The sequence below is a fragment of the Styela clava genome, chromosome 12 (assembly GCF_964204865.1).
Source record: "Styela clava chromosome 12, kaStyClav1.hap1.2, whole genome shotgun sequence".
Lineage (NCBI taxonomy): Eukaryota > Metazoa > Chordata > Ascidiacea > Stolidobranchia > Styelidae > Styela > Styela clava.
This window is the reverse complement of record NC_135261.1, coordinates 16,691,908-16,718,847: the sequence shown is the minus strand read 5'-3', so window position 1 is coordinate 16,718,847 and position 26,940 is coordinate 16,691,908. Positions and strand designations below refer to the sequence as shown.

General features: G+C 35.9%; 4 protein-coding genes across 5 annotated transcripts; 3 read left to right on the top strand and 1 right to left on the bottom strand.

Moving 5' to 3' along the window:
- The first annotated feature begins 142 nt into the window (after positions 1 to 142).
- LOC120330054 (G patch domain-containing protein 1-like) lies at positions 143 to 10,815 on the top strand. 2 transcript variants are annotated; one of them, XM_078118713.1, is made up of 14 exons: positions 143 to 348; positions 956 to 1,089; positions 2,938 to 3,152; positions 3,702 to 3,865; positions 4,401 to 4,485; positions 4,843 to 5,037; positions 5,486 to 5,624; positions 6,176 to 6,670; positions 6,969 to 7,129; positions 7,899 to 8,023; positions 8,256 to 8,521; positions 8,860 to 9,369; positions 9,933 to 9,982; positions 10,694 to 10,815. In XM_078118713.1, exons 2-14 carry the CDS (start codon positions 1,017 to 1,019, stop codon positions 10,724 to 10,726), a joined length of 2,511 nt encoding a protein of 836 aa, XP_077974839.1. In that variant the 5' UTR covers positions 143 to 348; positions 956 to 1,016; the 3' UTR covers positions 10,727 to 10,815. The 2 variants fall into 2 exon arrangements, with proteins under 2 accessions (XP_077974839.1, XP_077974838.1); XM_078118712.1 differs by lacking the exon at positions 143 to 348 and adding an exon at positions 615 to 661.
- Positions 10,816 to 12,275: 1,460 nt separating this feature from the next.
- On the bottom strand, positions 12,276 to 19,900 carry LOC120330039 (protein ERGIC-53-like). Its single transcript, XM_039396852.2, has 12 exons — positions 19,591 to 19,900; positions 18,971 to 19,125; positions 18,283 to 18,452; positions 17,522 to 17,621; positions 17,077 to 17,194; positions 16,831 to 16,886; positions 16,182 to 16,328; positions 15,917 to 15,987; positions 15,053 to 15,268; positions 13,938 to 14,124; positions 13,360 to 13,478; positions 12,276 to 12,914 (listed from the first exon to the last, which is right to left on the bottom strand). Exons 1-12 carry the CDS (start codon positions 19,772 to 19,774, stop codon positions 12,878 to 12,880), a joined length of 1,560 nt encoding a protein of 519 aa, XP_039252786.2. The 5' UTR covers positions 19,775 to 19,900; the 3' UTR covers positions 12,276 to 12,877.
- Positions 19,901 to 22,546: 2,646 nt separating this feature from the next.
- On the top strand, positions 22,547 to 24,158 carry LOC120329308 (asparaginyl-tRNA synthetase-like). Its single transcript, XM_039395890.2, has one exon. The coding sequence runs from the start codon at positions 22,593 to 22,595 to the stop codon at positions 23,985 to 23,987; it is 1,395 nt and encodes a 464-aa protein (XP_039251824.2). The 5' UTR covers positions 22,547 to 22,592; the 3' UTR covers positions 23,988 to 24,158.
- LOC120329306 (integrator complex subunit 10-like) lies at positions 24,024 to 26,829 on the top strand. The gene has a single exon (XM_039395888.2). The coding sequence runs from the start codon at positions 24,182 to 24,184 to the stop codon at positions 26,144 to 26,146; it is 1,965 nt and encodes a 654-aa protein (XP_039251822.2). The 5' UTR covers positions 24,024 to 24,181; the 3' UTR covers positions 26,147 to 26,829.
- Positions 26,830 to 26,940: the final 111 nt, after the last annotated feature.

Here is a 26,940-nt window from a genome sequence, read left to right as displayed (position 1 = left end):
ATCAATTACCGTATATGGCCTACAGTGTACAGGTAAGATGCTGGCTGACTGCTAACCGGTACTGGTAGCTCAGTACGTAAGTACGATACTGGTACCGGTGTCTTACCACAATGAAATTACCGTAACTTATTCTTTCACGGTCCTACCAGTGCAGTAATGCAAGCGTTGTAGCACTTGTAGCCTACTATATTTGTTTATTTTGATGAGAGTCTACTGGAAACAACATAAAATTTGAAAGGGAAGAATTGTTCTGTGATCAATTATCTGTCCTAAAGTGTAAACAACATAAAATTTGCAAGGAAACAACTGTTCTGTGATCAATTACCGTATATGGCCTACAGTGTACAGGTAAGATGCTGCCTGACTGCTAACTCAGTACCGCTTGACACGTTTTTAAAAAGTCGCTTTTCTCTTCGAATACTGGACCAATTGCTCTGAAATTTTTAGTGGTGAAAGATAAAAATTTTCTCCAGAAGGCTATTACTTCTTTTTTCGCTATGACGTCATCAAAATTATGTGACTCTACGTGTCCATATATTTGAGCATAGCTCTCTTGTCTTATTGATGTTGTTATTTTTGCTGTTGTTCCATCCCATGGGAAGGGAAAAGTGAAAAGACGACCTAATCGCATGGAGAACAACGGACTCTCGTCCGGTTACCGGTACGGTTAGTCAGTTACTGTATCCATTGTCAGATGCATGGCAGAGGAAGCCATAACCGACCAGCGGTTACGTAAACCACCCTAAGGCAACGAGGATTCCAGCAATACTTTTGCACATAATTATCCTTACGGGTTTCGAACCTGCGCAGGGCAGGGTAATCAGAGGTGAGGTACAGTGGCAAGCACCCAAGCACGATGCGCCACGCCACCCAGCGGGGGATAGGTCAAAAGTTCGTGAGATGCCCCTACAGCTCAAAACGTCGCCAATCTTGAATGGAAGTTCTGCAATTTCAGAATTTGCTGCAAGCTAGCTGGATTGTATGAACTTGGCAGTTGCTCGAGGCAGTTTCGCGCCATGTCCAGCTCAGACGAGAATGAATTTCCGTTGGTGAAATATGGAACACCCCTGGAAGAAATCGAGGAAACTGGTTAGTTTATTTTTTAACCTTACCACAGTACTATGTATCTTAGTGCGTAGTGCGGAACGTTATCGTATCGATACCTACCGTGGTACCGGTACCGGTACCACTCGTTAATATGGAACGTTCAGTTCTGCAATTGTACACGATAGCGGTGCGGTACGTTTAATGAGATCTACAAACTTGCGATATTGATGAAAAATTGTAAATTTCACCCACTGGTGTAGGCTACTGCAATTGCAGATGTCGGAAATTGTGGTCTTGTGTAGTTTCATACCCAAAGTCTGAAAGTTCTTCTTGTGCAGTTGTGGGCGTAGCTTAACAATTTTTGCATATATCAATCCTAACCCCCACATGACTGCGTCATCCAAAAATTACGTCACTACGACATAATAAGGCCCTTCAAACTAAACAACCTGTCATCCAAGACGCGAAGACGATCACCCAAAATCGAACAAGCTATTTCTTTCGTATCCTCGTTGCAACGATCCCGATATGAGAGAGGTCGCTGCCGTTAGTACAGTAGTAAGTTCTTTATCGTTCGCGCAAATGCCATTTTGGGCGATTGTAGGTATACTTTTGCAAGCTCTATGACGTGATTGTGACGTCGTAGTGACATAATTTTTGGATGGTGTCGTCAGGTGGGGGTTGGGATTGACGTGTGCAAAAATAAGTATTCTACACCCACTAGAACAGGGGTCACCAACGCGTTGCCCGCGGGCACCGAGTCGCCCGTGAAGACCATATGAGTCGCCCGCAGGTCTGTTCCAAACTGAGCTCAATAACGGCGCTTATAAATAAGTAAACTACATCAATTAAATTTTGTCCTGCTATTCTTGTGTAAATCATACTTATATGGGAATCGGGAATGGCGTAGCCATCAATCTGATTTTTATTTGATCTCAGTAATGTGACTGGACAATTAACACTCTTGCAATTATGACATCACAGTGATATAATTTACCACGAACCCGCGCTTTTTCTTGTCCCTTGGTTTGTGGAGCAGCAATAATATAATTGTTGATTCCAAAGAAAAATGGCAGAAAAACCCACCATTTTCACGATGAATGGGGGTGGATATATTTTTACCACCATGAAAACAGCCTGCGCGTGTCTCATTTGTGGGACGATTGTAGCGACGACAAAGCGAAAAGTTATTTCACGGCTAGTCACGCAATCTAACGCGCTAACTATTCACTGGTCAGCGCAGTACGGGCAGAAAAAGCTCGCGATTCAAATCATACAGCAATTCTAGTTTACGAGACCATTGTTCAACATTTTTGCCATAAACTCGGGATATCCCGGGGCCGATAAGACGGCTTAACCATATGGCGAACCAAGGCCTCTCGTCCGGTTACCATTTCATGTCGGGTATGGAATTAGTTAGTTATTTGTTTTCGTAAGCCTGGACTCGATGGCGAAGGAAGCCATCCCAACGGCGGCAAGGGTCTAGCAATCCTTTCGCACATAACTATCTTCGCATGGAATTCTTACCTGCGAACCTAACGCTTAGCACACTAACGATGGCCACACAGCCGCGACTTTTTAGAAGTATACATTGAATTGGTAGCCCGCGGCTTAATCTGTACCCAGAAAGTAGCCCTCGGCCTCGAAAAGGTTGGTGACCCCTGCACTAGAAGTACTTCAGGTACGAAAGACCGGGAAATTGGTATCATCAATATTCCTGTATTTTGATACTGTTATATTGCAGTATTGTGCCATCTCTTATTTTATGATCTGTTTTATTTAATCCTGTATGTTATAGAATATTGTGGGATGTTCAGATGTTAGGTAATTGAGCATATAATGTTGCTGATGTCATGATGTGAAAGATTATCATTAAATCTTATTTCTCAGACATTCCAAAGAAACCAATTGCTGTTCATGAGCAAGTTGTTACTGATGAGCAAGGACGTCGTCGTTTCCATGGAGCTTTTACTGGAGGATTTTCAGCAGGATATTACAACACCGTCGATACTAAAGAAGGATGGAAGCCTAGCACATTCAAATCTTCCCGAAGTGATCGAACAAAAAAGCAAAATTATGCTCCGGAAGATTTCATGGATGATGAGGTATGGTTGGAATTATTAGCAATTGTACTGATTAGATTCACATCAGTGTAAAATAAGTTTGGAGCCTGAAATATCAGGCAAATATTCCTATTTGGGATTAACATCAGAGTTACAAAATCCTCATCTAGTAGGCATAGAAAACTAGTATGTGACCATCGTTGTGATCTGTGGGGTCTTAGGAAAAATTACCAAACTCCAAGTCATTTGGTCAGACTCCTGGTTGAAAAATTTTTCATCATGATTCCAGCTCTTAGGTCAGACAAAACCAAATTTTTACCACAAAAATTCAAGTACATGCATTAGTTTTCAATTGTTTGTTTAGATTGCTTAATTAAATTAGCTTTCTCTAGTTTATATCGAAACTTGACTTTTATTATCATCGTTGGAAGTCTAGGAAGTCGTTGGAAGTCTGCTTCTTGACTCTTCCTGGGATTTTGTCTCCTTCTCCGTGGACTTTCAAAACACAACTCTGACTTCCACTCCCATCTCAATAAAACATGTTGCTATGGCATGATTTAATTCTTAAAATTTGTCATTATTTATCTTCAGGACAAATCAGAGTATGGTATCGCTCCAGAGAAGATTGTACCACAGAGTATCTTCTCAGATACAAAGAAAGATCAGCAATCACTCAAACGAAAGGAAAATTTTACAAATAATGCAACTATGCTCCTTGGCCTTAATATGCTAGAATCATTGATTGTCCCCGTTAGGTATGTGTTTATGTACCTTTCTTTCAGTTTATACACTGAATTTTCTTATAGTCATGTCACTTTCATACACTTATATGCAATGGCTATATTACCCTGTGTGACATGTCAAAGGGTGTTTTATGTAACAGCTGAATGTTTACGGCTTTTCTTACCATTAAAGCCAGGCATCTAAATCAAATAATTGTTCAACCATTTCTATTCCTCAACATGGACTGGTGAGTGGTGACTGTACAAGAAGCTGTGGTTTGAAATCTTCAAATTGACCTATCATCTTTCCTGCTCTTGGGATAACTATGAAAATGATACAATCATATGAAACAGATATTTATATGTAAAGATTTACCTTTTCAATGCACCAAACTAGGCTGTTTAAATTAGTACCAAATTGAGTTTCACATTAACTTTTTGCTATAATGTTATTTTATGATAAGAGGAACATACAGGACTGCGTATTGCTACTCTATTCTATGCCCATTGTCTCAAAATGTTTCAAAAGTTGCTGCTTTCATTATCGTATACAATTTCTTTATTGCAGTAACAACATTGGTGTTAAACTCCTTCAAAAAATGGGTTGGAAACCAGGTCAGGGTATTGGACCAAAAGTGAAGAGACCAAAAAAGGTATTACGATGCTATAGTTAAATTTAAACAACACCAGGGTTTTGCATTGGAAAGTCAAACAAGCTTTGTGTATGCAGCCAGTCACTTAGACATTGGGTGAATTCGATAAGACCAATTTTTTTTATTTACTGTAGCCTACCCTATTTATAGATAATATTTGAGGTAGCATCACTGAGTTTATAAAAATAAAATGACTGAATGGATTCTGAATTTGAGATTTTGGCTTGTTTTGAAATGTGTTCGAAATCAATCTCACTGAAGTCATTTCCCCTTGTATTATTTTGAACTCGAGGGCCTAGTTGCCGAACCCTTCGAGCGAAGAAGCTTATAATATTCAATAATGATTTTCTTTTTCAGACTGATTTTATACCGGAGAATATAACTTTTGCACCTGAAGATACTGTGCCGATGAGTTTTATTGCAAAAACTAATATATTTGGTTTGGGATATACAGGAATGGATCCAAAACTCGCCTTGCATGATAAAAAGAAAAAATCGTCCGCCATTTCATTGCGAACAAAATCTGGAGCAAAGCTATCATTTGCTGGTCAGGTATAAATTGATGAGGCTATTCATTTTTATTTATATTCTGTTTATTGATATATACATTCTTGTCGATTCAATTTACCCACAAACCAGGGTCGGGAAGGTTGGGGTAGTCTTTTTTTTTCTTGGAGATTTAGCTGGGGCTGGAGACTGAGTCAAAATTTCCTTTTGACGTTCTCGGAGTTCGAAGACTTATTGTAAGTTTTTTGGCATTTGATAGTCTGCTGGTAACTGTACACAAACTTTGTAACTGTACAATATCATTTTCTTCTGATGGCTCTATTACCAGTATATTACACATTGGCATACTATAGTACCTTTGTGTGTTTGTAATGATCTGCCTTGTCCATCTTGTTATGATTGAAATTGCCATTCTGCCATTGCACAGCAATTTAGTTTTGTTTTCTAATAATTAAATACCGATCATTTTTTTTCTTCTAACAAAACCTGACAGGCATTTGGTGTAGGAGCTTATGAAGATGAAGATCAAGATATATATGCACAAGATAGTATGGCCAACTATGATATGGAAATGGGAGAAGAGAAACAAGACAATTCTTATGGATGGACCAAGCCAACTAAAGCAATTGAAGGTAAATCAGATACTGAAAAATTACGCTCTTGGAATTCAGTTCTACCTTAAACTTGAGCCTCGCATAATCGAACATAGACAATGTTCTTTATTAGAAACATTGTGAGCCTGTCTTGCACTGCTTTTTCCATGGTTACCTAGACTGTGGTGCTTGGAGTCGACTTTTTTGTTGTTGAAAAAGGCGACTGCTTGGCATATACAAGGCCGCCTTGACGTACCTTGTTTTTTAAATAACATATTTTTGTTCGTCTTTTTTCTAAATATTATTTTTCTGTTAGACTGACCTAAGGGTGTCGCTCTCGATGACCATAATTGGTTTCTCTGCGTCTCCTTCACTCTGAATTGCGATTTTTTTTAAATTCTTTCGAATTTGTGTATGCATGCTTCGTATTTTCTGTTTGGTGAAGAAATAAATTACTAATATAGGTAAATAACAATTTATGAAAACCAGTTACCAACTAAACTCGAATGTTACAAAAAGATTTTTATTATTTTCTTTTGATAAAATAATTATTGTGCTCAGCTCACCTTACTATTAATATTAAATTGTAGGTGCCAAAGCTTACGATTCAATCATGTACATAAAGAAAGCATTGGAAGGATTTAAAAAAGCTGAGAAACTTGTCAAAAGAAAAGTTTATCCACCTCCTTTACTTCCACCAGACTACAACCCTCATAAACGTTTAGAACTTTTACAAAAAAGTCAGAAAATTAGAGCAGTTGTATCTTCAAATATAAACTTTATTCAAAACTTATCGAATCAAGATGACAAATTTAATAGACTAGATCCAAACCAACGTGGAGAACTGCTTGGAGAAGATGGAAATCAAACGGAAAAATCTGACCAAAATAAGGACCCGAAATCAGTGTTTTCTCTTATTTCTTCGAGAGATCGGGAAAGACTGGAAAGGGCAAAATTGGGAAAGCAGCAGGTAAATGAGCCGGATAGATCAAAAAGATCGGCTTTGTACGAACCTTTTGCGTCCAATCCTGCGAAACAAGGAAGATATAAAGAATATTTATCACTTCTGAAAGATAAAAAAACTGGTAGGTCAACTGTTAGCAAAATCTTTCTGATAGTTCGTAGAATTTCGATTGACCCAAAATACAAGATTATTATTAGTATCAAATTATGTTTATGAAGAATTCATATGTGAAAATATTTATTTTCTTCATAAAATTAACTTTGTAAGTTGTAAGATTAAACTAGACAATATGAATTTTACTCTATTGCATATGGAAATCCTGATTCAAGGAGAGACTATATTTAATCACAGAATTCGGGTATTTTTGCGGTGGTTATACAATCATTGCCTGCAAATCATAAAATTTGGTTGCTTTACAGATCCCTATTCTAAAATCGAGCATGATCCGAACATGACAGAATGGGAACGAGAACGAGAAAAAGAAGAATTTACAAAGGCATCCAGATTTTTTCAACCTTTATCTGCAACAATGTCATCAAGATTCACATCTGAATCTGAAGAATTAAAATATGAAAATGAGGTCGGTTGTTCGTTTGAAATAAATTTGAAGCAAAATGATAAATGGCATGAATAAATAGTGATATAGTAGGCTACCGTATTTTCTCGCATATAAGCCGATCTCACAAATCGTAACACACAGTATGCACCTATCACAGCGTATGGTTGCAAAAGAGAATTGATGAACAGGATAGCCATTAATGTTATGTTTTACTTTTATTAATTACGGTAAGAAGTGTTTCAAAATTCTGTTATTGCTGTCATAGTGTAAGCACGAAAGCGATCACCTGTATGACAACCAATCACAGACTGCTATTGCTATCATAGCGTACCAAGAGCTGCTTCGCGTGTGTGCATGCACGCTCTTATAGTTTGAGTAGGATCAGATCAGAGTTATGCGAGTATAAGCCAAATTTTCAGTACAATCAAGGTTATGCTCCTTTCTCCTTTAAGCGGATTTCTTGTTTTGGATTTCTTGTTTTTTTTTTTAGTTTTAAACTTGGCTTAAATACAAGGGTATTTGGTAAATTTTAAATAAAGTAATATTTCTTTAAAAAATAACAATGTATAATTGAGTTGAACTCGGATGATACATTGAAAAATGCGAAATGTTATTTACTCTCTTGATGGTTTATGAATCATACTGAATAATAATAGGACGTCTGAGTGGTCTGGTACGTCTCCCCATACAAAGACCGTCTGCGACAATTTATTAATCTTATTTGTTCACATTCAAAAATTCTCGTTTAGTTCAATTTTTTTATATGTATGTATCATGTTTTTTTTTTCAGAAAGAAGATTCTCAAAAGAAAGCTGCAAAAATGAAAATGTTCGGATTAATAACTAGGGAATGTGTGGAATGGCACCCTGATCCACTTCTATGTAAAAGATTCAATGTACCGAATCCGTATCCCAAGTTAGTCTTCTTTTTGACTCTATTTTTATTTTATTTTTTAAATGTATCCTAAAGATGGAATTGCTTGCTCAATGACTTTCTAGTCATATCTTTACCTTAATAATGATAGATACCATAAGTGTTTGTCCATATGCTTTTGTATATGAAGTTGATTCGAATGAATATGTGAATCTTAATTCGACTTCAACATCGCTCTGTATACCTAATTCTACAATATTCTACTTCTATATAGCTCTGACATTGTTGGTATACCTGGTTCAAATTCTGATCGTACGCTCGAGATGTTTCTGCATCCTGATGATTTTAAAAGAAAAAAGAATTCTAATTTATCTCAAGTGAAGCCTATCGCTTACAAAGATGTTTCTGAATCGCAAGCTAAGGCAACTGGTATTATTAGTGACACTAAAAATCCACCTACGTTTAATAAACTTTCGAAAAGTGTTTCAAGATGGGACAAAGAAGCTCCAGCACAAGGCCCGAAACTAAATCATGAAAATTGTAAGTTTCCTATTCCTGAATTTAAAATTTTTAAGCTCAGTCACTGAAATTGTTTTATGTCTAATGAGAATGCTGATGTACTGCTGCATCATGTTCGGCGCTCCAAAAGTGTGTGTAATGGAGGTAACTAATTTTGTTCGCCTACTTTACATCAAGTTGTGTAAAGGTACTGAAACCTATGGCCAGGGGGTATATTTACTTGCTAACACAGACTGTTCACGAACTCATAATAGAACTAAAAGCAGGAAAATCAGAATAAAATTATGATCTAACCCTAACCTGGTACACACACTACGAGAGTACAGTAATTTATACTTGAACATTGATTTATCATACAGCATCTTCAAATGAATTTGAAAAAGCACATGCACCCAATGAAGTACCAGATAGCTTAAAAGAATTATCTACAGAATTAAAGAAAGAAAATGAACAACAAGTAGAAAGACCCTCAATGGAATTGTTTAAAGCAATATTTGAAAATTCCGACGAATCATCAGATGAAGATAGTGACTCAGAAAATGATAATTTACAAACTAAAAATGACAAACCAAACACTGCTACACTTCTAGGACAATTTCAAAAGCCGGTAGTGGACAATTCAGTTTTAAATGATTCTTTGGGGTCTCGGACAGAGCATACATCGCCCAAAATATCTGCTGATGTTCATCGTCCAGCTTTTCATAAATTTTCCTCAAAATCTATTCGCGAAAAAAAGAGTCCGCTACATGAAAGTGCTAATGATTCTTCAGTCAATGAAACTTCTATGACTCTTGAGATCGAAACTACAGATAGCTCCTTTGGTCCAGCATTGCCTCCAGTGAAAATTCCAAAACTGTGGAATTCAACAGGTAATACCAATGTTTCGAAATCGAAACGAGATTTTGTCTTTGATATGAAAACAAAATAGGATGATGGAATCAAAAAATCTCATTTGCCACTTTTTCTGTTGACACAGATTGTTCTGAATCAGCGGTGTCATATGAATCTGAAATAATTTTGTCAAAATTCAAAACGTTAGACCTTGACGAATTTCAGTTGGCATTTGCTATGATGCCATAATGTCCGTTTCAAAAATCAAAACAGCACCCAGCCTTACCTATGACCGATATTTTTTCCTATAGAACACTTATCATGTATTTTGCTTGCTCCAAACAAGGCCTTATACAACCAACCATTGATTGGAAAGACCAGCACTGCCTGCCCTTTTTTAAAGCATATGTGCTTGGTGTATTATTCGAGTGTATTTCATGCACAGTGCAATTGTGATATTTTGGTAATTCAGTATTATTCAAGTTGTTCATGTACGGGAGAATTCTGATTTACAGAAAGTGAAATACAATTGTTTTGCACTATTGTAGAACTTTGCGGTGAGCCTTCGTTTTGTGAATCTTTCTTTCATTATTCTATTCAGATCCGGAAGTGTTAAAGCCAAAGAAATCAAAGAAGAGCAAACACAAAAAGGTGAATATAGTAGTCCAGCTTCAAAATTTGTTCAAGGATAATAAGAGAGTGAAGAATCCTGAAAATAACATTAGCAGTGAAGTGAAGTGCAGGGATGGCCATTTTAAAATCCCACAAAACTTGAATTTTATTCACTTTCCTAAAATCTAAGGACAGCAATTAGGCCTACGGTGATTAATAATATTATCATACTGAAATGTTTCAACCTCGACAGTAAAATTAAAGTCGTTAACAAACTTTTCGACATGGCTTATTTTTGTTATCAGCCTGTCATTTATTAGCCCAATGATATCGTCAACGTCAAGTCAATTAATATTAATATGCTCGTGATACTGTATGTTTTTACGCAATCATCGTCAACAAAACTATAAAAATAATTAATTTTCACAATGGAGAAGTATCATGGCTGCGCTGGTTTAAAATTTTCTTGACGGCTGTGATGCTTTTATCGTTGCTCGTAAATTATTCCACCAGCATAAATTGAATCAACGACACCGGGATAACGATAAAAGCGCCTTAATACTAAATAATATTTAAACACTGATTTGCAAAAATATCTCCTGAAACAGATAATAAAAAATGTGACGATGTGTTCGCGGCATATGTGTTTTCCAAACCCGTGGCCGTAGGACATGACATGACCCTCGCCTCAACGTGGGGAAGTCGCGCACCCTAGCGCATCAATTAATTTTTTTTCTATTTTTTTTACAGGTCAAGAAACATAAAAAGAAAAGGCACAAATAACTAGATTCTATATATATTTATTGCATTCAACAACAGACGCTGAATTTATTTAATAATTTTTAAATTAAAAATGACATGGGAACATTTCATATGATTGCTTCTCTTGGCTGGTTTGGAGAGCTTCATTTTAGACAGTTTCATACAATTGCACAAGATATAGTAAGATAACATACACAGTTTTTAGCGATAGGCATACAGACAAAGTGCGAACTTGCCGTGCACAAATGGTGAAATAGAATCGCCAACCCGAAATTCCCTACAACCGATTGCTTATACTAATCAGGGCTGTGAAGCAGTGTCATATTTTTGAAAGTACAAATTTCTCACGTAAAAACTTAAAATCCATAGAATAGTTGATTATGCATCCTCAACAAACAAAGAGAGTTTGCTGGAGATTTTAAATATCACGTAGTTTGATGTAGTATCGCAGGGATGGCCATAGCCCATAACATTCTGAAAAAATATATTTGAATCTGGAATTTCGAATACATTCTAAAATCCCCCACATAAATTTATTCACTTTTCTAATATCCCGGAACATTGTTATTACCAAACCTAATAATATTATCATTGTAAAAATACAAAGAAAATGTGTGATAAGATTGTAAATTTGTTGTTTTCTTGCTTCTAAGTGAAAAGATGTGATGGAACAGTATTCACACCTATGCGCCCAGTGAAAATGTTTTTGATCAAAATGTGGGCGGCTGCGCTATGCTGAAAATGTGTGTGCAATATTCGGTACTCGAAGGTCGCAATATTCAAACGAAAATATCGATCAGAGACCGAAGACTTATCGATTGAAAGTCGGGATCCCCAAAACAGCGCTCTTACTCCATAGTGACACCTTGTGTCCCATCACTAATTAATTAATAACTCGCTAATTATACGACATAATTCATCCAAAATTAATAGGCTTCTGGTCCGACATGATGAATGCACATGCAAAATCTGGAGCAGATTCAATCTCGCTTTCATGAGATATTGCGTGCATCTAACAGACAGACAGACAAATACCTATCAACATACTTACCGATTAAAATCGATAATTAGCTATCCCTGGACTAGTATGTAATTTTATGCAGCCCTGGTACCAATTGCTTGCACTATAAATTTGTAATAATATTCCAACAATATATTTAAAGATTTGAAACCGATAGCCACCAGTCTTACCTCATTGAATGATAAGGAAAATGACAACTTTACCAGTTGTTATTGCAAGGAATATGCCAAATCAAATGCAAGAAGACATTCCTGGCTCAATTCTAAATCTTTCCTGTCGGCTGTGATCCTTTGTCTTCGCTCATAAATGAATCTGCCGGCATAAACCGAGCTATATTAATCGTCAACAACACCGGGAGAACGATAAAATCGCCATAGATACCAAATAATTTCCAAACGCTATTTTAGGTACTGTAAACTGAAAGAAATGCAAAACTACCTTCTTACCCCTGACTTTTACACTCCCAAGAGTGCTCAGTCCCTGCACAGCAATATTGTTCATTCTATTTTATAATGGGTCAAGAAACACTAAAAGAAAAACACAAATAGCTAGATTCTATATATATTTATTTATTATTGCATTCAATAGCAGACACTGAATTTAATTAATCATATTTTAAATTAAAAATGACATGGTGATGCTTCATACGATTGCTTCTCTTGGCAGGTTTAGAGAGCTTCACTTTAGGCAGTTTCATAGAATTGCACAAAATATAGAAGGGTAATATACACTGTTTTTAGCAATTAGGTATACAGACAAAAAACTTCAATGGCTCTATAGAGGAGGTTTTTGTTTCAACAGCTTCAAATGTTATGGGTCAAAATATTATCATAAGAAATCTACATACAATGAATAAAAAAAAATTGAATAAATTTCTTATGTCACACACTCCGACCACGCAATAATTTTAAAAATTGTACCACCCACCACCAATTAATTAATCTACCATTTCCAATTAACGATAAAAAAAGGTTAGAACGAGCATAGGCAAAAAAAATGTTAAAGACTTTTGGTCCTAATCTATCCATATTTATTGTAATTTTTCAACACTTTGGACACTTGTCTTTTCTCGTCACACAGTATTAAAATCCCACATCACGTCAATCCAACTTGAAAATCAGTTCAATACCTTAATTCCGATCTTTTGTTCATTAAAAGAATTTCTTAGCTGCATCTTCCCTTGAAGCCCTGTATTAACACACAAAAGAAGATCCAAATATGTTTAATGGCATTGGAGGCAGTGTTGTTATTTCAGACTTAGTGTTAGGCTTTTAGAGTGCAATTTAACTAGAATAGACATGATTTCTGTATTCCGAGTATACAGGGACAATATTTAGGCACAAATGATAAAACAGAATCGTCAACCACAATTCCCTTCAACCGGTTTCTCATGCTAATCAGGACTATAAGCCAGAGTCACATTTTTAGAAGTCAAAATTTGCTAGTATAACACTTCAAAACTATCCTTAACAAACAAAGAGTGCTTGCATAGGTCAAAGTTTGCTGGAGTATAGTTTCGAAGCTGAATGTAATTTCACGCAGCCCTAGCGCCAGTTGCCCGCTATATGTATCTTGTAATAATATTCCATAAAAAAATCTGCAAAGATTTGAAACACTTGATTGACAATCTTACCTCATGGAATGATAGATAAGTAAAATGATAACTTGAGCAGCCGCTATTGCAAGAAATACTCCAAATGAAATACAAGAAGGCATTTCTGGCTCAGGACAATGTAACTTTGGTGGATTAGCCTGAAACAAAAAACAATTCATGATTTTATCAAAACAAAAGCATGTTTCACAGCATTCTCGATAAAAATGTTGGACTTCCTCAACTAGTTCTACTTTACGGTTCGCTCCCTGATCAGTCGGTATTCGACTCAACAAACTACATGGGTAATGTAAATATAAGTCGGCTATGTCGATACCAAGAGAGCGATTCTGAAATCTTTTAATATCAGATCAAAAATTTATTAATTTCATAAACACGGGGTCAAATACAACATGCCTTCCAGCGACTTTTCCTATATAATGTTCTGAATTTAGAATTTGATAAGTCCATAAGTTACTAGAAACAACCAGAACAACGACAATTTAACAGATACAATATTTTTCCTTTATAACCAAGCAGGTACTTGTAGTAAAGGGTCTAGTTTGGAGCAAAAGTTTGCAAAGCCTCCTGAAAGCATATAAAGAATTTTTCAAACTCACTACAGGCCGGCGTAACAGAGATGCGATGTCGTTTTGTAAATCGTGCATTTTTTCATTCATTGCTTGCCGATATTGAATAGTTTCATATGAATCAGTTCCACCTCCTTGATTTGGTTTTCTTTCTATCCCTTGCTGAACTCTCAAATCCATGTTATTTACGACATGTTGCAAATTGATCAGAGTTTCTCTAGAAATAGATATTTATTCCATTATCATTTATAAATTTGATTTGAAATCATAGCTGATTGTTGTATTCAAGTTAGTTCAAGTAAATTCATGTAATTTTTCATTTTCTGACTGTGTTGCATTTATTCTTCTGCTTTCATTTGTTGGTTTTTTAATACTAAAATTGGCACATAATATTACTAATGAAAACCTGTCAAAAGCGAAGAGGGGCACATATCCAAGTGCAGTTTTGAGTATTTTGTATCGTCTGAAGCTGCCCCAAAACCATGGCTGCGATGGTCAAACCATGGCGGCTGACCTCTTGGCTGCCACAAAGCAATGGTGTGAGGCGGGGCACCACGGCAGCAAATTGAACACCATGGTGGGTGGCAGTGTTCCCTCTAAGGTGGGCGCGCGCACACAGCTTTCAGAGGCTGCGCACACGCATGGATTTACTGCGCACAGACGTATTTCGATATAATGTAACAATGTTCTCAGTTGGCAGGTTGAGAAAGTTTGTTGTTGGCCCACCCATTACCCGGTTAGAACGCCAAAATTTCTTCATAGGTTTTTGCACAAATATTGGTCATTTCGAAAAAAGTGCGCACCCAACAAAATTTCTGCGCACACATACTACAAAAAATTAGAGGGAACTTAGGTGAGTGGGTAAAATTTTTCTGCCACAAACCAAGGAAAGTAGGCTGTTATGTCAGGACTGTCCCGGATGGTGACAAACTTTGGGTAAGTTGGAATATTTTCCTTATGATGGAGTTGGGTTAGGTTGAGGTAGATACAATTCCGCAAGATAAACTAAAACTTCGTGAATATACCGGTAATAGAGTCATAAAACCATGAAAGGAGACGCCACGTTCGTTCGTGGCAGGAGCCGCCAAGAAGTGGTAAGAACTGCGCTTCCACATATCACAAAACTTTGAGAACAAATTTCATACCTCAGTTGCTTTATTGAATCATAGCTTTCTCTCTGCATATTTAAAACATTATCGATATGATATTTTTTAGCAGAGTCATCAGCTCCAGCAGCTGGTATATGTGGTTGTTGACTCCCATCACCACCACCCTGCTTTACTTTTGTATCCAAACTTTCCAACGATCGAAACATAAAACTCTGTTGTTCTAACACTTGATCCAAACTGATGGAAATTTGCCTGAAAATATTGAAAACAAGTTGTGAAAGCCCAAATTGCAAAATAGTGATGAATTTTATATGGTCTGGTTGTAAGCTTGAACAGGGTTGAAAAACTAGCTCTTTCTTTTTCTAATGGAATGAAGAGCAAAAAATTATAAAAGTATCTGCTTCCAGCTTCAAATATCCCTCTTTCGGTGGTCACATGGTTTGATCGTTGAACTTCAACTATGGCAGGTCAAATATATTAGGTTCAAACGCCATGCCCATACCTCGCCTAGTATATGAGAATTCCGAAACAGTAGCTTCTTAGTCGTTAGTGGTCGCTTGTCGGAGTCTTATTTCGAGTAAAGATATATAAACGTCATACATAAAGAAGACAGTGTCGTCCCGCATACAGCAAGATCTCTATTTCGAGTACACAAAATAACAGTCTTCAGATCAATGGTGTGGTGGTAGATTCACCACTTAAAATTTAATTACCATATTTTATGTACCATAAAGCATACTTTAAATCCCTTTGTTCCTCAGAGAACAATTGTGCCGGTGCGCCTAATATATGGATCAGGTAGTGCTTTGTGCTATATTGCCTACCTAAGACCAGTACCAGTATCTGTTGCGTCTTTATGACCCGTGAAACATAGTATATTAATTATAAGTTAAATCTTACCTTATGTCTTTTTTGATACTATTCTGAACATCAAAAATTGATCGTAGCTCTGTAGATGCCGCCCCTTCATACTAAAATAGAAAATTAATTTGAAAATTATATTTCCATTCTACAATGTTCGTACAACCAACCTAAAAGAGACAAAAATATTAATTTAAAATATTTTCATGTGAATATTTGTCATTTAGGCATTGGTTAATGTTCTTTGTCTGAATGTATAAAAATAGAAAATTCGTAAATCTCATATTATCTGTTTTCTTCTTACCAGTTCTTCTGGATTTTTCATATCTTGTGCAGCATCTGGATGTTGCTTCTTATATTCTTCTTGCATTTTATTGAAATCCTCTACATTCTTATCATAATCCTCTTGCAATTTCTTTCTCTCTTCTTCTTGGATTTGTTCTTCCTCAGGCTTACATAGAATTATTATATTAATACCGAAGACTTTGCTCACAAGGAAAGGCTAAACAGTTGGCCCATTGTGCTGGCATTACGAACATGCTAGCCTTCACATATCTGATTACCCTATGTGGCATCCCTGGTTCGAATTGAGTTGGGATAATTATGTCACACAGAAATTAAGCTTGCTGAACTCTAGGCTGTCATATGGGGGTTCACTTAACCACTGGTTGATTATAGATTTATGCAAATGTAATGCTAACTAGTCCCATAGGACAAGAGGCTGTGGACTGTGGTTTATTATATGATTAAGCCGTTTTATTGGCTTTTCTCCCCACCCTTGGGTAAATAAGAAAATCCTTTCCCTATCATATTATCTATAAATATGTGTGTCCAATCGAGCCAATATTCTGGCTATGTGATCATTTTGTTCAAATCAAAAATACACGATGAATGATGTATTTACGTAACAACAAATAAATTGGTTTCAATAAATTGAATAAAATTATACTTACTGTTAGTTTTTTATCAGATATGCTCCATGTTAAAAATTTGATGACATCATGATCATCTGAAGAATAAATAGGAGCATTGTGGATTAATAAAAAATACATGTTCATCAAACTTACTAAGAAAATTACAATGCAACAACAAAATCGGTTATTTATTTAATGATTAAATTTAACTCAAAATACTGCAAAAGACTGATACAGATATTAGAAATAATTTTGATACAAGATAATGTGTAGGTATAAACTTACCTGCGAGGCCTCCAGTTGCTGCTGAAACACCAAAGTAATAGTTGGGAGGTAGATTAATATTAGCTGAAGCACAAACTTCATAATCACCATCCTCCAAATTGCCAGGATCATAACTGACCTATATATGAAAAATCAGATTTATTAGCATTGCATATATTGCTTTTATTCAAGATAAAAATTTAAGTAGCCTATTGTTAGATATAAATTTATTCAGACTAATTTTGGAAATTGATTTCGAGTTAAAATATAAAAGGCTGTTGCCAACATAACATGATGAATAATTGAGAGAGTATAAAAAAGTAGAATAAATTTTGTACCTATATTAATCAAATATCAAAATAGTCTACTACAACTAACAAGAAATAATCTAAGAATACCCAAAAAGTCAAATGCATGCATGAAAAGTTATTCTATAATAACAAATAATTTAGTTCTATATTCTTACCGTAATCAGACCATTTGAGTATTTAATTTTGAGTTTGACAGGGTATGGTCTATTCCGAAAATCTTGGAAACAACTGCCGGAATTTTGATTCACACCATCACTGAAATAAAAATAGAAGGGAGTCAATAAGTAAGTCAATTGGTGTAACGTGTATCAAGCTAATGCACTTTCCTCACTGCTGTTGTGCTTGTATTTTGCAATGATACTGTATGAACATTCACAACAGCTATATTAATAGGATCAAACTTTTTGCCTAACATTTTTACAAATTTAATTTTGTTACACTTCATCTGGCCAGTGAGATATTCCATTTGCGAGTGCCGAGTAGTACTATAAAAATTCTTTATTTATCAAGACTTATTGTAATACATATTTACGCACACCTGTTCAACCTGTCCAAACCAGAGTGGGGGTTGTGCATACCACTAGTAAATGATACCTTGAAGATTTAACAACACACTTTAAAACTGAGTTTTTTATGCACAGTAAGGGAGGAATGAAGAGTTGTAACATGGGGGCAGAGGTAGGAATGTATTAAAAAGATTGGGTGCACTGATGTGACCAAAACCAGGCTTCTTCAGATGATAGGTTCAGAATATGTATTAGCAAAATTTATGAATAGAGGAAGCAAGACCCTTGAATCACTCAATAGGGTAAAGCATGACCGTGAATATAACAATGAATGACGAGTTTCTTTTAGTATTTCTTGCATTTTTTAAATATATTTCGTCACCAATGATAAGTATATGAAAAAGATGTACCTCGCATGGTGATATTCTGTTCTACCATCATTAGTGACAATCATGATAACTGGGTTGTCATTTTGGTTGTTGTTATCAAAGGAGTCAAGAAATATTCCTACACCTTGAAAATAGTCCTTTGAACCATATACAGGACCTAATTCTGGAGTATGAGACACGTACCAAATCGCCTGAAATAAGATAAAATACAAACTATGAATCTGTGTACCTTGTTTGCATAGTACGAACAAGGAGGTGAAGTCCGTAGCCAATAGCCATATACTATAGATATAAACATGATAGAACTCGTAAGCAATGAAGTAGTAAGAGAGACTGAACATAGTCACCAGTCATTTGATAAATAAGTATTTTCGGGCATTCACTGGAAATAGATGTATTTGAAAAACCTGCTTGAGCATCATTTAGTAAACAAAAAAAATTATTATTATAGCTTTACATTTAACTAGATAAAGACTTCTTGTGATAGTGGTTTCTCTTTTGAAATGTCTGTTTATGCAGGAACGGTATTACGGTAAATTTGAGCAGGATATGACAGACATAACCAGACATCACGTCAGGACTCAAAACTCAAGAGCAAAAGCAATTTTTACTTCTCTTCTGGTTACCAAAAATTTTACCTCTATATCCAAATTTCAACCACAAATCAAATATATCTTAGTAAATGGAGTGAGTTTGAGAAAAATCTCACCAGGCCATCAGCACCAACTCTTCCTCTGCCTTCAATTCTGATATGAACTTCAATTTCCCATGAATCATATGGAAATGGATGATTTGACCAAACTAAACCTTTTTTGTCTCTAATAGATGGAACCAACCTGACTTGATTATCTCCAGCAACAGTATCTAAATTAAATATAAATGAATTTAATGAGCTTGACAAAGTACCAATAAAAATCTGTATATTTTATCATGTAGCCTATTTTTTCGTTCAATAAAAAGGCAGGAAATGTAGCCTATCTAATTTATTTTGTGATCCAATTATATTAAACATAATTTCTATTAATTCTGTAATTGTAGACAAATTTTTGCTATATTACTGTATTATCTCATGACAGCACTATATTCAGATTTGAATCTGCTATTTCATGATAGAATTATCTTATCGACTAAAACAGAGTAGAACTATAATTATTAAACTATATGGATATTTTGGACTACCTTAACATTTTTGTTTTTGTAATATTTTCACCACTTAGAGTATAACTAATACGGATGTTCATTTATTTATAGTATCTAAATACCTAAATATCATATTAAAGCAGAATAATAATGGCGAAACTGAATGATTATTAAAGTAAACAAACTTACCACCCATCAACGTCCAAAATGGAATAGTGTGGTCAGCTTGCATGAGATGGGGGCCTTTAAAACTGTATTTGTATTCGAATCTACGGTGCTCCTCGCCGGCATTCTCGTTTGCAAATATTAAATGAATACACGCCAAAATGGACACAAATGCAAAGATGCCTAGCCGCTTTCCCATACCTTCCATAGTTTTTGGGAAATGTATGCCACTACTGAACCATATGTAACTAAACGTGGCAATAACACCTTTCCCGACACGCAAATTTCCTGCGATGAGTCGTCACTCCACGACAGCAAAATGCGAATGAAATGAGGCGGAACAATTCTACGTGTGCATTTTTCTTGAAATCGCTCCAGCGATTATGCATCGGCTATCCTTATGATGTCATATAGATAAATTAAATTAATTCAGTCTGCGAGAACTTAATTTTTTATGATGTCATAAATTCAGATTGACGTATTTTAAACGCTTAAAAAAAACTAACTAACTTTCTAATATTTTTTTTTATTTTGCTTTCTAATATTACAAGTTTACAACCTCGAAAGCTTACGCTTTTCTTGTGGATACTAACCTACGAATATTCGTAGACACGCATTGAAATATTTTAAAACCCGGTAATGTAATATTAATATAGTCTGGCCTAGGGTCATTATATTTGAAAAAGCAAAATTCCGGACAGTGCATGACTATTTTTATGACCTCGTAGTAAAAAATATGCGCACAGTACGAAATAACAATGTTCTGTATCAGCCAACGACTAACATACCGGTATCAGCAGTGTGCACAGTACGATTGCAGATGCAGTAAAATTCCGGATTCCGGACATTTGAGCATTTTTTAAATTCTTCCCGGACGCAAAATTTAACCCTAAATTCCGGACATTTCCGGACGATATGACAAGGATAGGATAGGATTTACATATTTATCCCGGGGGAGAGGTTAGTTGTTCTAGATAAAATGTTCTAGATAACAAGCGATATAATGATTAACATTGTGGCCTGCCTACTGATATAAATCTGTGCGCAATATTTCTTTTTTTGATAAAATATAAACCAAAATAGCATAATTGTACAAACTATCATAAAGTAGGTCTGTTATTCATTTTCCGTATGCTTATTCACCCCAGCAGAGGCTATATGAAAGTGTTGATACCAAATCCTGACATCATCATACGATTAATTAATTTTTAAAATAGAAAAGTAAAAATACATGCGAGTGTGTACGAATTGATTTAATAATTTTAGGTGAGTGAACATGTACCACTTCTTTTTGGCAATACTTTCCATCTTCCATTCTGTATGTTTTAAACCTTATACAAGGTTTTGTTTACTCTCCTGATTTCAATAATAGTTTTTATCAATCATTTTATCGCCTTTTTCAGTTTTATGCGGATTATGGAGTCGAAATAAACTTAACTTACATAAATTAAAAAAAAAAGGGGGACATAAAAGATATATATACATTTTATGCATATCAGTAAGGGTCTTACTACTTACTGAATACAGCGCGAAACAGAAGGAAACCAGCGCAAAACAGAGGGAAACAGCGCAAAACAGGAGACGCAGTCATTACCACCTCCTGCCACGAAAGAACCACTGCGCCTCCCGCCATGGTTTTATGGCGCTATTTCCGGTATATTCACAAGGTTATGTACTGGATTATGGGTCATCATGCGAAATTTTATCTACCTTTTTGGTGCTCCAGAAGTATGTGCAGCAATATGTCGCACAACCTGAATCCGCTACACACACACACACATACCATTTTCAGGTTGTGCGCCATCTTGGTGCACATACTTCTGGAGGTCCCTTTTTACCTAACCCTAAAGCCAACCATATTCATATGGAAAATGTTCTAAATTATGGTACCCAAAATGTGTCACCAGCAGGGGCAGACCTGCCATTACAGCATTACTGGCTACATACGTTGGTTTGTGTTTTTAATTTGTGTTTTTAATTTGCTGCCGTGGTACTCCAACTCAAAACAAGGTGCCCCGAACTCATTGCAAAATTTTTTTCTGTTTCACACTGTTTCCCTCTGTTTTGCGCTATTTCGCGCTGTTTCCCCACTGTTTTGCGCTGTTTCCCTCTGTTTTGCGCTCTTTGCGGTGTTTCGCGCTGTATTCAGTAAGTAGTAAGACCGTATCAGTAAGGCACAGTTCTACGATTCCAAGAATAGCACCCACATTAAAGAGACATCAATTATAACAGTTCAGCAGTTGAGTGCACCAGTAGATTGGACTTCTTAGAAAAAAAAATCTGATTCACTGAAGGAAAATAAATTTTCGTAACACTCAACGGTTCATCTCCACTTGCAGATCTGTCTACAGCTCTAGTAACAGAAGAGCATGGTTATAGGCTTGACATAGCTTGGTTCCCACACGTGCACCTTTTGATAAGATGCTGTTGTGTTATGGTACGGTATACTTTACAATCATTTCGTATTGGTCAATAGGGCTACATCAGGCCAGACTAGGGTTGGCGCGGCGGTGTGGCTCAACAGGCTAAGCGTTAGGAATACGCTCGCCACCGCACCTCTAATTACTCTGCGTGGGTTCGCAGGTTCGAATCCCATGCAGGGATGGTTATGTGCGAGAGGATTGCTGGACTCCTCGCCGTCGTTGGGTGGTTCACGTAACCGCTGGTCGGTTACGGCTTCCTCCACCACCAAGTCCATGCTTCCGAAAACAAACAATACAGTAAAACTAATCCCATACCCGACTCGGAATGGTAACCGGACGAGAGGCCGTGGTTCGCCATATGGATAAGCCGTCTTATCGGCTTTCCTCTCCCCTGGGATAAATATGTAAATCCTATCCTATCTTCATTTTGGAGATGTCAGAATGCCATGTAGATGTTGGAATCTGACATAATTCTATTATCAAGGTTTTCTTATATCATAACGGTAAAGCCATCTCATCAATATAAATATGAAAATCCTATGTAAATACTATTAAAATAGTTTTATTTTATATTTAATGGAGACATAGTTAGTCAGTAGATTAATGTCTTTCATCCATGTGTTTCGGAGACTTTACTCATCCGCTACAAAGGTTCGGATAAAAAATTTATCAGGAATACCGTCAAACACTGAAGTGAACATAAATGGCTGGGTAAAATCTGTTCGAAATCATAAAAAAGTTGCATTTTTGGATATCAATGATGGATCATGTATAAGAAATTTACAAGTGGTTTTATCGACTGGAGAATTTTCTACTGATCAGTATTTTTATGGTTCTGCATTGGAAATCACTGGTGAACTAATTCACAGGCAGCACAAGAACCCTAACATGGAAATACTTTGTAAATCAATTAAACAATATGGCACCTGCGATCCAGAGTCATATCCCCTTCAAAGTGAATATGATCACCCTCTTAATTATACAAGACAGTTTCCTCATTTGCGTCCTCGCCAGAATATGACTGCTTCAATTTTGAGAGTTCGTAATCGGGTAGAAATGCTGATACATGATTATTTTCAGAAGAATGATTTTACACATATTCATACACCTATAATAACTTCAAATGACTGTGAAGGAGCAGGTGCCTTATTTTCTGTAACTTTAGACACTGATGAGAAAGAAAAAGAGAATTTCTTTGGAATTCCTTCATATTTAACTGTTTCCGGTCAACTGCATTTAGAAGCTTGTTCAATGGGAATCGGAAATGTTTATACGCTAAGTCCAGCATTTCGTGCCGAACAAAGTAGACCAAGAACGCATGTTAGCGAATTTCATATGCTTGAAATTGAAATGGCTTTCACAAAGTCAATGCAAGATTTATTAAATATACTCGAAGATAGTTTACGTCATATAATTAAGAAATCATTAGAAGAATGCAATAATGAACTTTCAATGTTTCATCAAAAAGCAGATATACCGAATTACCAAACCATTGTTGAAAGATGTGCGAATGAGTCGTTTTTGAATATAGAATACAAAGATATTGTTAAACTTTTACAATCCAACCGTGATAAATTATCCACAGATATAAAATGGAGTGATGATTTGAATATAGAGCATGAAAAATTCATAACAACTTATCACGGTCATCGCCCAGTTTTTGTTACAAATTTTCCTGCTAAACTAAAGCCGTTTTATGCTTTACATAATGATGACGCAGACGGTACATCTGCATCGTTTGATTTACTTTTTCCACATTGTGGTGAAATGGCTGGTGGAACTCTACGTGAAGATCGCTATGATGTGCTAAACCAACGTCTCTCTTCTTTAGGACTAGAAAATGAATACAAATGGTATTCAGACTTGAGAAAGTTTGGTGGTGTTCCTCATGGTGGTTATGGACTGGGGTTTGATCGTCTAATAAGATTTTTATTGGGAGTGAATAATATAAGAGATGTTATTCCTTTTCCAAGGGCATCACACTTCTGTTATTTGTAATTCCTGTCAGTGGATGAGTGATAGATACTCTGTTACCTTCTATGACCCATTCATTTCTAGCAATCATCTATTTCAATTATATTTGTATAAAAAAATTTCAACTGGGTATGAAGTTTAATTTTATTAAAACATTTGGTCATTTGCACTAATTTTCATTCTTGATTTCACAGAGTTTTGGTGTAATTTTCTATATAATGAAGCTTAGTGACCCAACATTGAGTGACAATGTTCCTCCAACTGAATGGATGCTACAGCAAGCCCAAAGTTTAGCAAATTCTGATATTTTTGCCGCTAGATCATGGTTATTGACGGCTAAATCACTTTTCCCCAATAACTTCACTGTGCTTTACGAAGCATATAAATTAGAGTATGGAGAAAAGAACGCAAAACAATGTGCATCTCTTCTATCTGAAATGCTTCAGGAGTTTTCACATGAATCCACACTATGGCATGAAATTGAAATGATAGTGACTGCGTTAGAGAATAAAGGTTCTGGAAATGATAAATTTAAGCAAGATATATTTGGTTTTATTCCTAATGCAAATCAACAAAGAATGATTACAATCTGTGCTGACCGACAAACTGACATATCATTAAAATGTAAAATGACGCTGATACTCACACAAAAATATCCTTCTTCTGTTGTAAAATATGGAATTCCATTAGCAGAAAGATTAGTAGATGAAGAAAAAGTTCAAGGCGGAAGTTCTCCCCTCAATTATTACAGACGACTGCTCGTTTGTGAGGTGTTACCCATTATTTGCAAAAATATGACTGTTGAAATATCGCATAAACACTTTTATAAGTGGTTACAAAAGGCAGCAGAATTTTACGCAACATACTTCACAACTGATACCAAAATAGCTTCATCACAAATAGGAAAACTAGATGAAAGTTGGGAAAAACTGGAAGCATTGAGAAAGCTCATTTCAATCCAGTGTGATTGGGAACCAGTTCCGGGAAGAAGTTCTACTCTACAAGATAGGATAAATCACATCAAAGACTTGCATAAAAAAAGTCGCACTGATTTGACTGGGAAAATAAATAAGAAACAAATATTTTATACAGCTATTTTGATTCTCATTGAAGCAGCTATAAAGTATATGGAGATGTTAGAATCCCATATATATAATGATCGAAATGATGCACGTCATTCTTACGTTCTTCTCATGAATTGGAAACAGGAGAACACAGAATCTGAAAAGTCTTCTTTACGAGGGTCAGACATTGAAATAAGAGAACAGTTCTTAGTAGCTCGAGATGCTTGGAACATTCTTCATTCAAACGATTCCTTTGAAAAAGATTTCAGCCATCTTTACCGACGTTGGAAAATTGAAAAATGGACATGGTTTCAATTGTTTTTATCAGATCATTTTTCATATGAGAAAGATCATAAAAGTTCTTTGACAAGAATTAACAATCTTATGGAGCAAGATGTATCACATTTACGCCATCCTATACTCCTACGCTGCCATTGTCAATTAGTGTCGTCATATTTTACTAATGGACATTTGCTGATGGCTTGTCAAAGTATAATGGAATGTCTCAGCCTTATTTCTGATCAAAATCCTTCAAAGGCACCCGCAACAAATTTTGATTTGTTATCAATATCTCTTTTTCCAAAAACACAAAATAATACTGATCTGATACTAGTGCCTTTATCTTTTTCAACCCTTTTACCATTCTGGATTCATATATTCATTTCTAGCTTCGCTAAGGTTATGGAAACTGGCGAGGATGATGCTATACTGGGGCATATGTTAGTGTTATGTCAGCATGACTGGCCGAAATGGCAAACAGAATGTCGACAAGCTTTGGATCTGATATCTAAAAAAAAGAAATTCACTTATACTTTATTATTCGACTATATCATTTGCTTGGACATACTAGAGGAAATAGCTTTCTTAAAAAACAACTCCGAACCTGAAATGATTCTTCTTTCTGATGCCCCTTCTAGTCATCAAAGAATAACTCGAGGCGTCAATAAGGGTGCAAGTGAGGATTTCAAGAAAGCAATGAAAAGACAAGTTAGAAAAAGTGATGACTGCATGGAAACTTTGTTGAAAGAATTTTTAATCAAAGAACAAGACTCAATATTAAATTGTCTGCAGTCTCAAACTTCCCAGGAAATTCTAGAACCAATGGACATTGATATTTAATTATACCTTGCGCAAATTGTTTATGTGTACTGAATTTGTTTTTGTTAACGTAAGCGAATTTCACATGGATTGATAGATTGTGTTATTAAAACTGTTAAGACCTTGTAGCGTTTTCTATAGTTTCATGATGCTTGAATTGGCTTTTTCCTATTAGGGTTTTTACATGGTGGACCACAGCCCTCGTCATGTTAAAGTCCAGGTCGGGAGTGGAGATAGCTAACTGTTCAATCAATCCATATGCATGAGCTTGGAGGATGCTGTAAGTAACTATCTGGACCACTTTATGGGGCGGAGAGTTTAAAACTGTAGTTCCCAACCAGAGGCCGTAGCTACCCAATGGGCCACAGAACGGTTCGAGGGGGGCAACACTGATTTTACATTTTCCTTTACAGGAAAACCCCCTGTTCTTCCTAATTTCATTACTCGATAAGGTTATTTCACAGAGTGTTTTCATATTGTTGAGCTTGGATTGTTTGAACATAATGGGATTTGGAATGTACCAATCATACGTATTTGTTATACTCCAGACAATGAGGGAGAGCATGTAACAGAGACATAATCTCATTGAACTTTACTATAAATTGACTTATAATTGAATCAAGTGTATTCATACAAACATGCTAAACTTTTTTTGTGCATTTTTTAGTGTTTATATATTTTTTTCTTAATTTCATATTTTTCAGCATAGGAAATAACCTTTATTTCCATACTTAGTTCAAATCCTGGAACCAACATGGTAGCAATTTTCAACTTCCAGAGTATGCTGACTGTTGTATTGTTATTAATCTGCACTT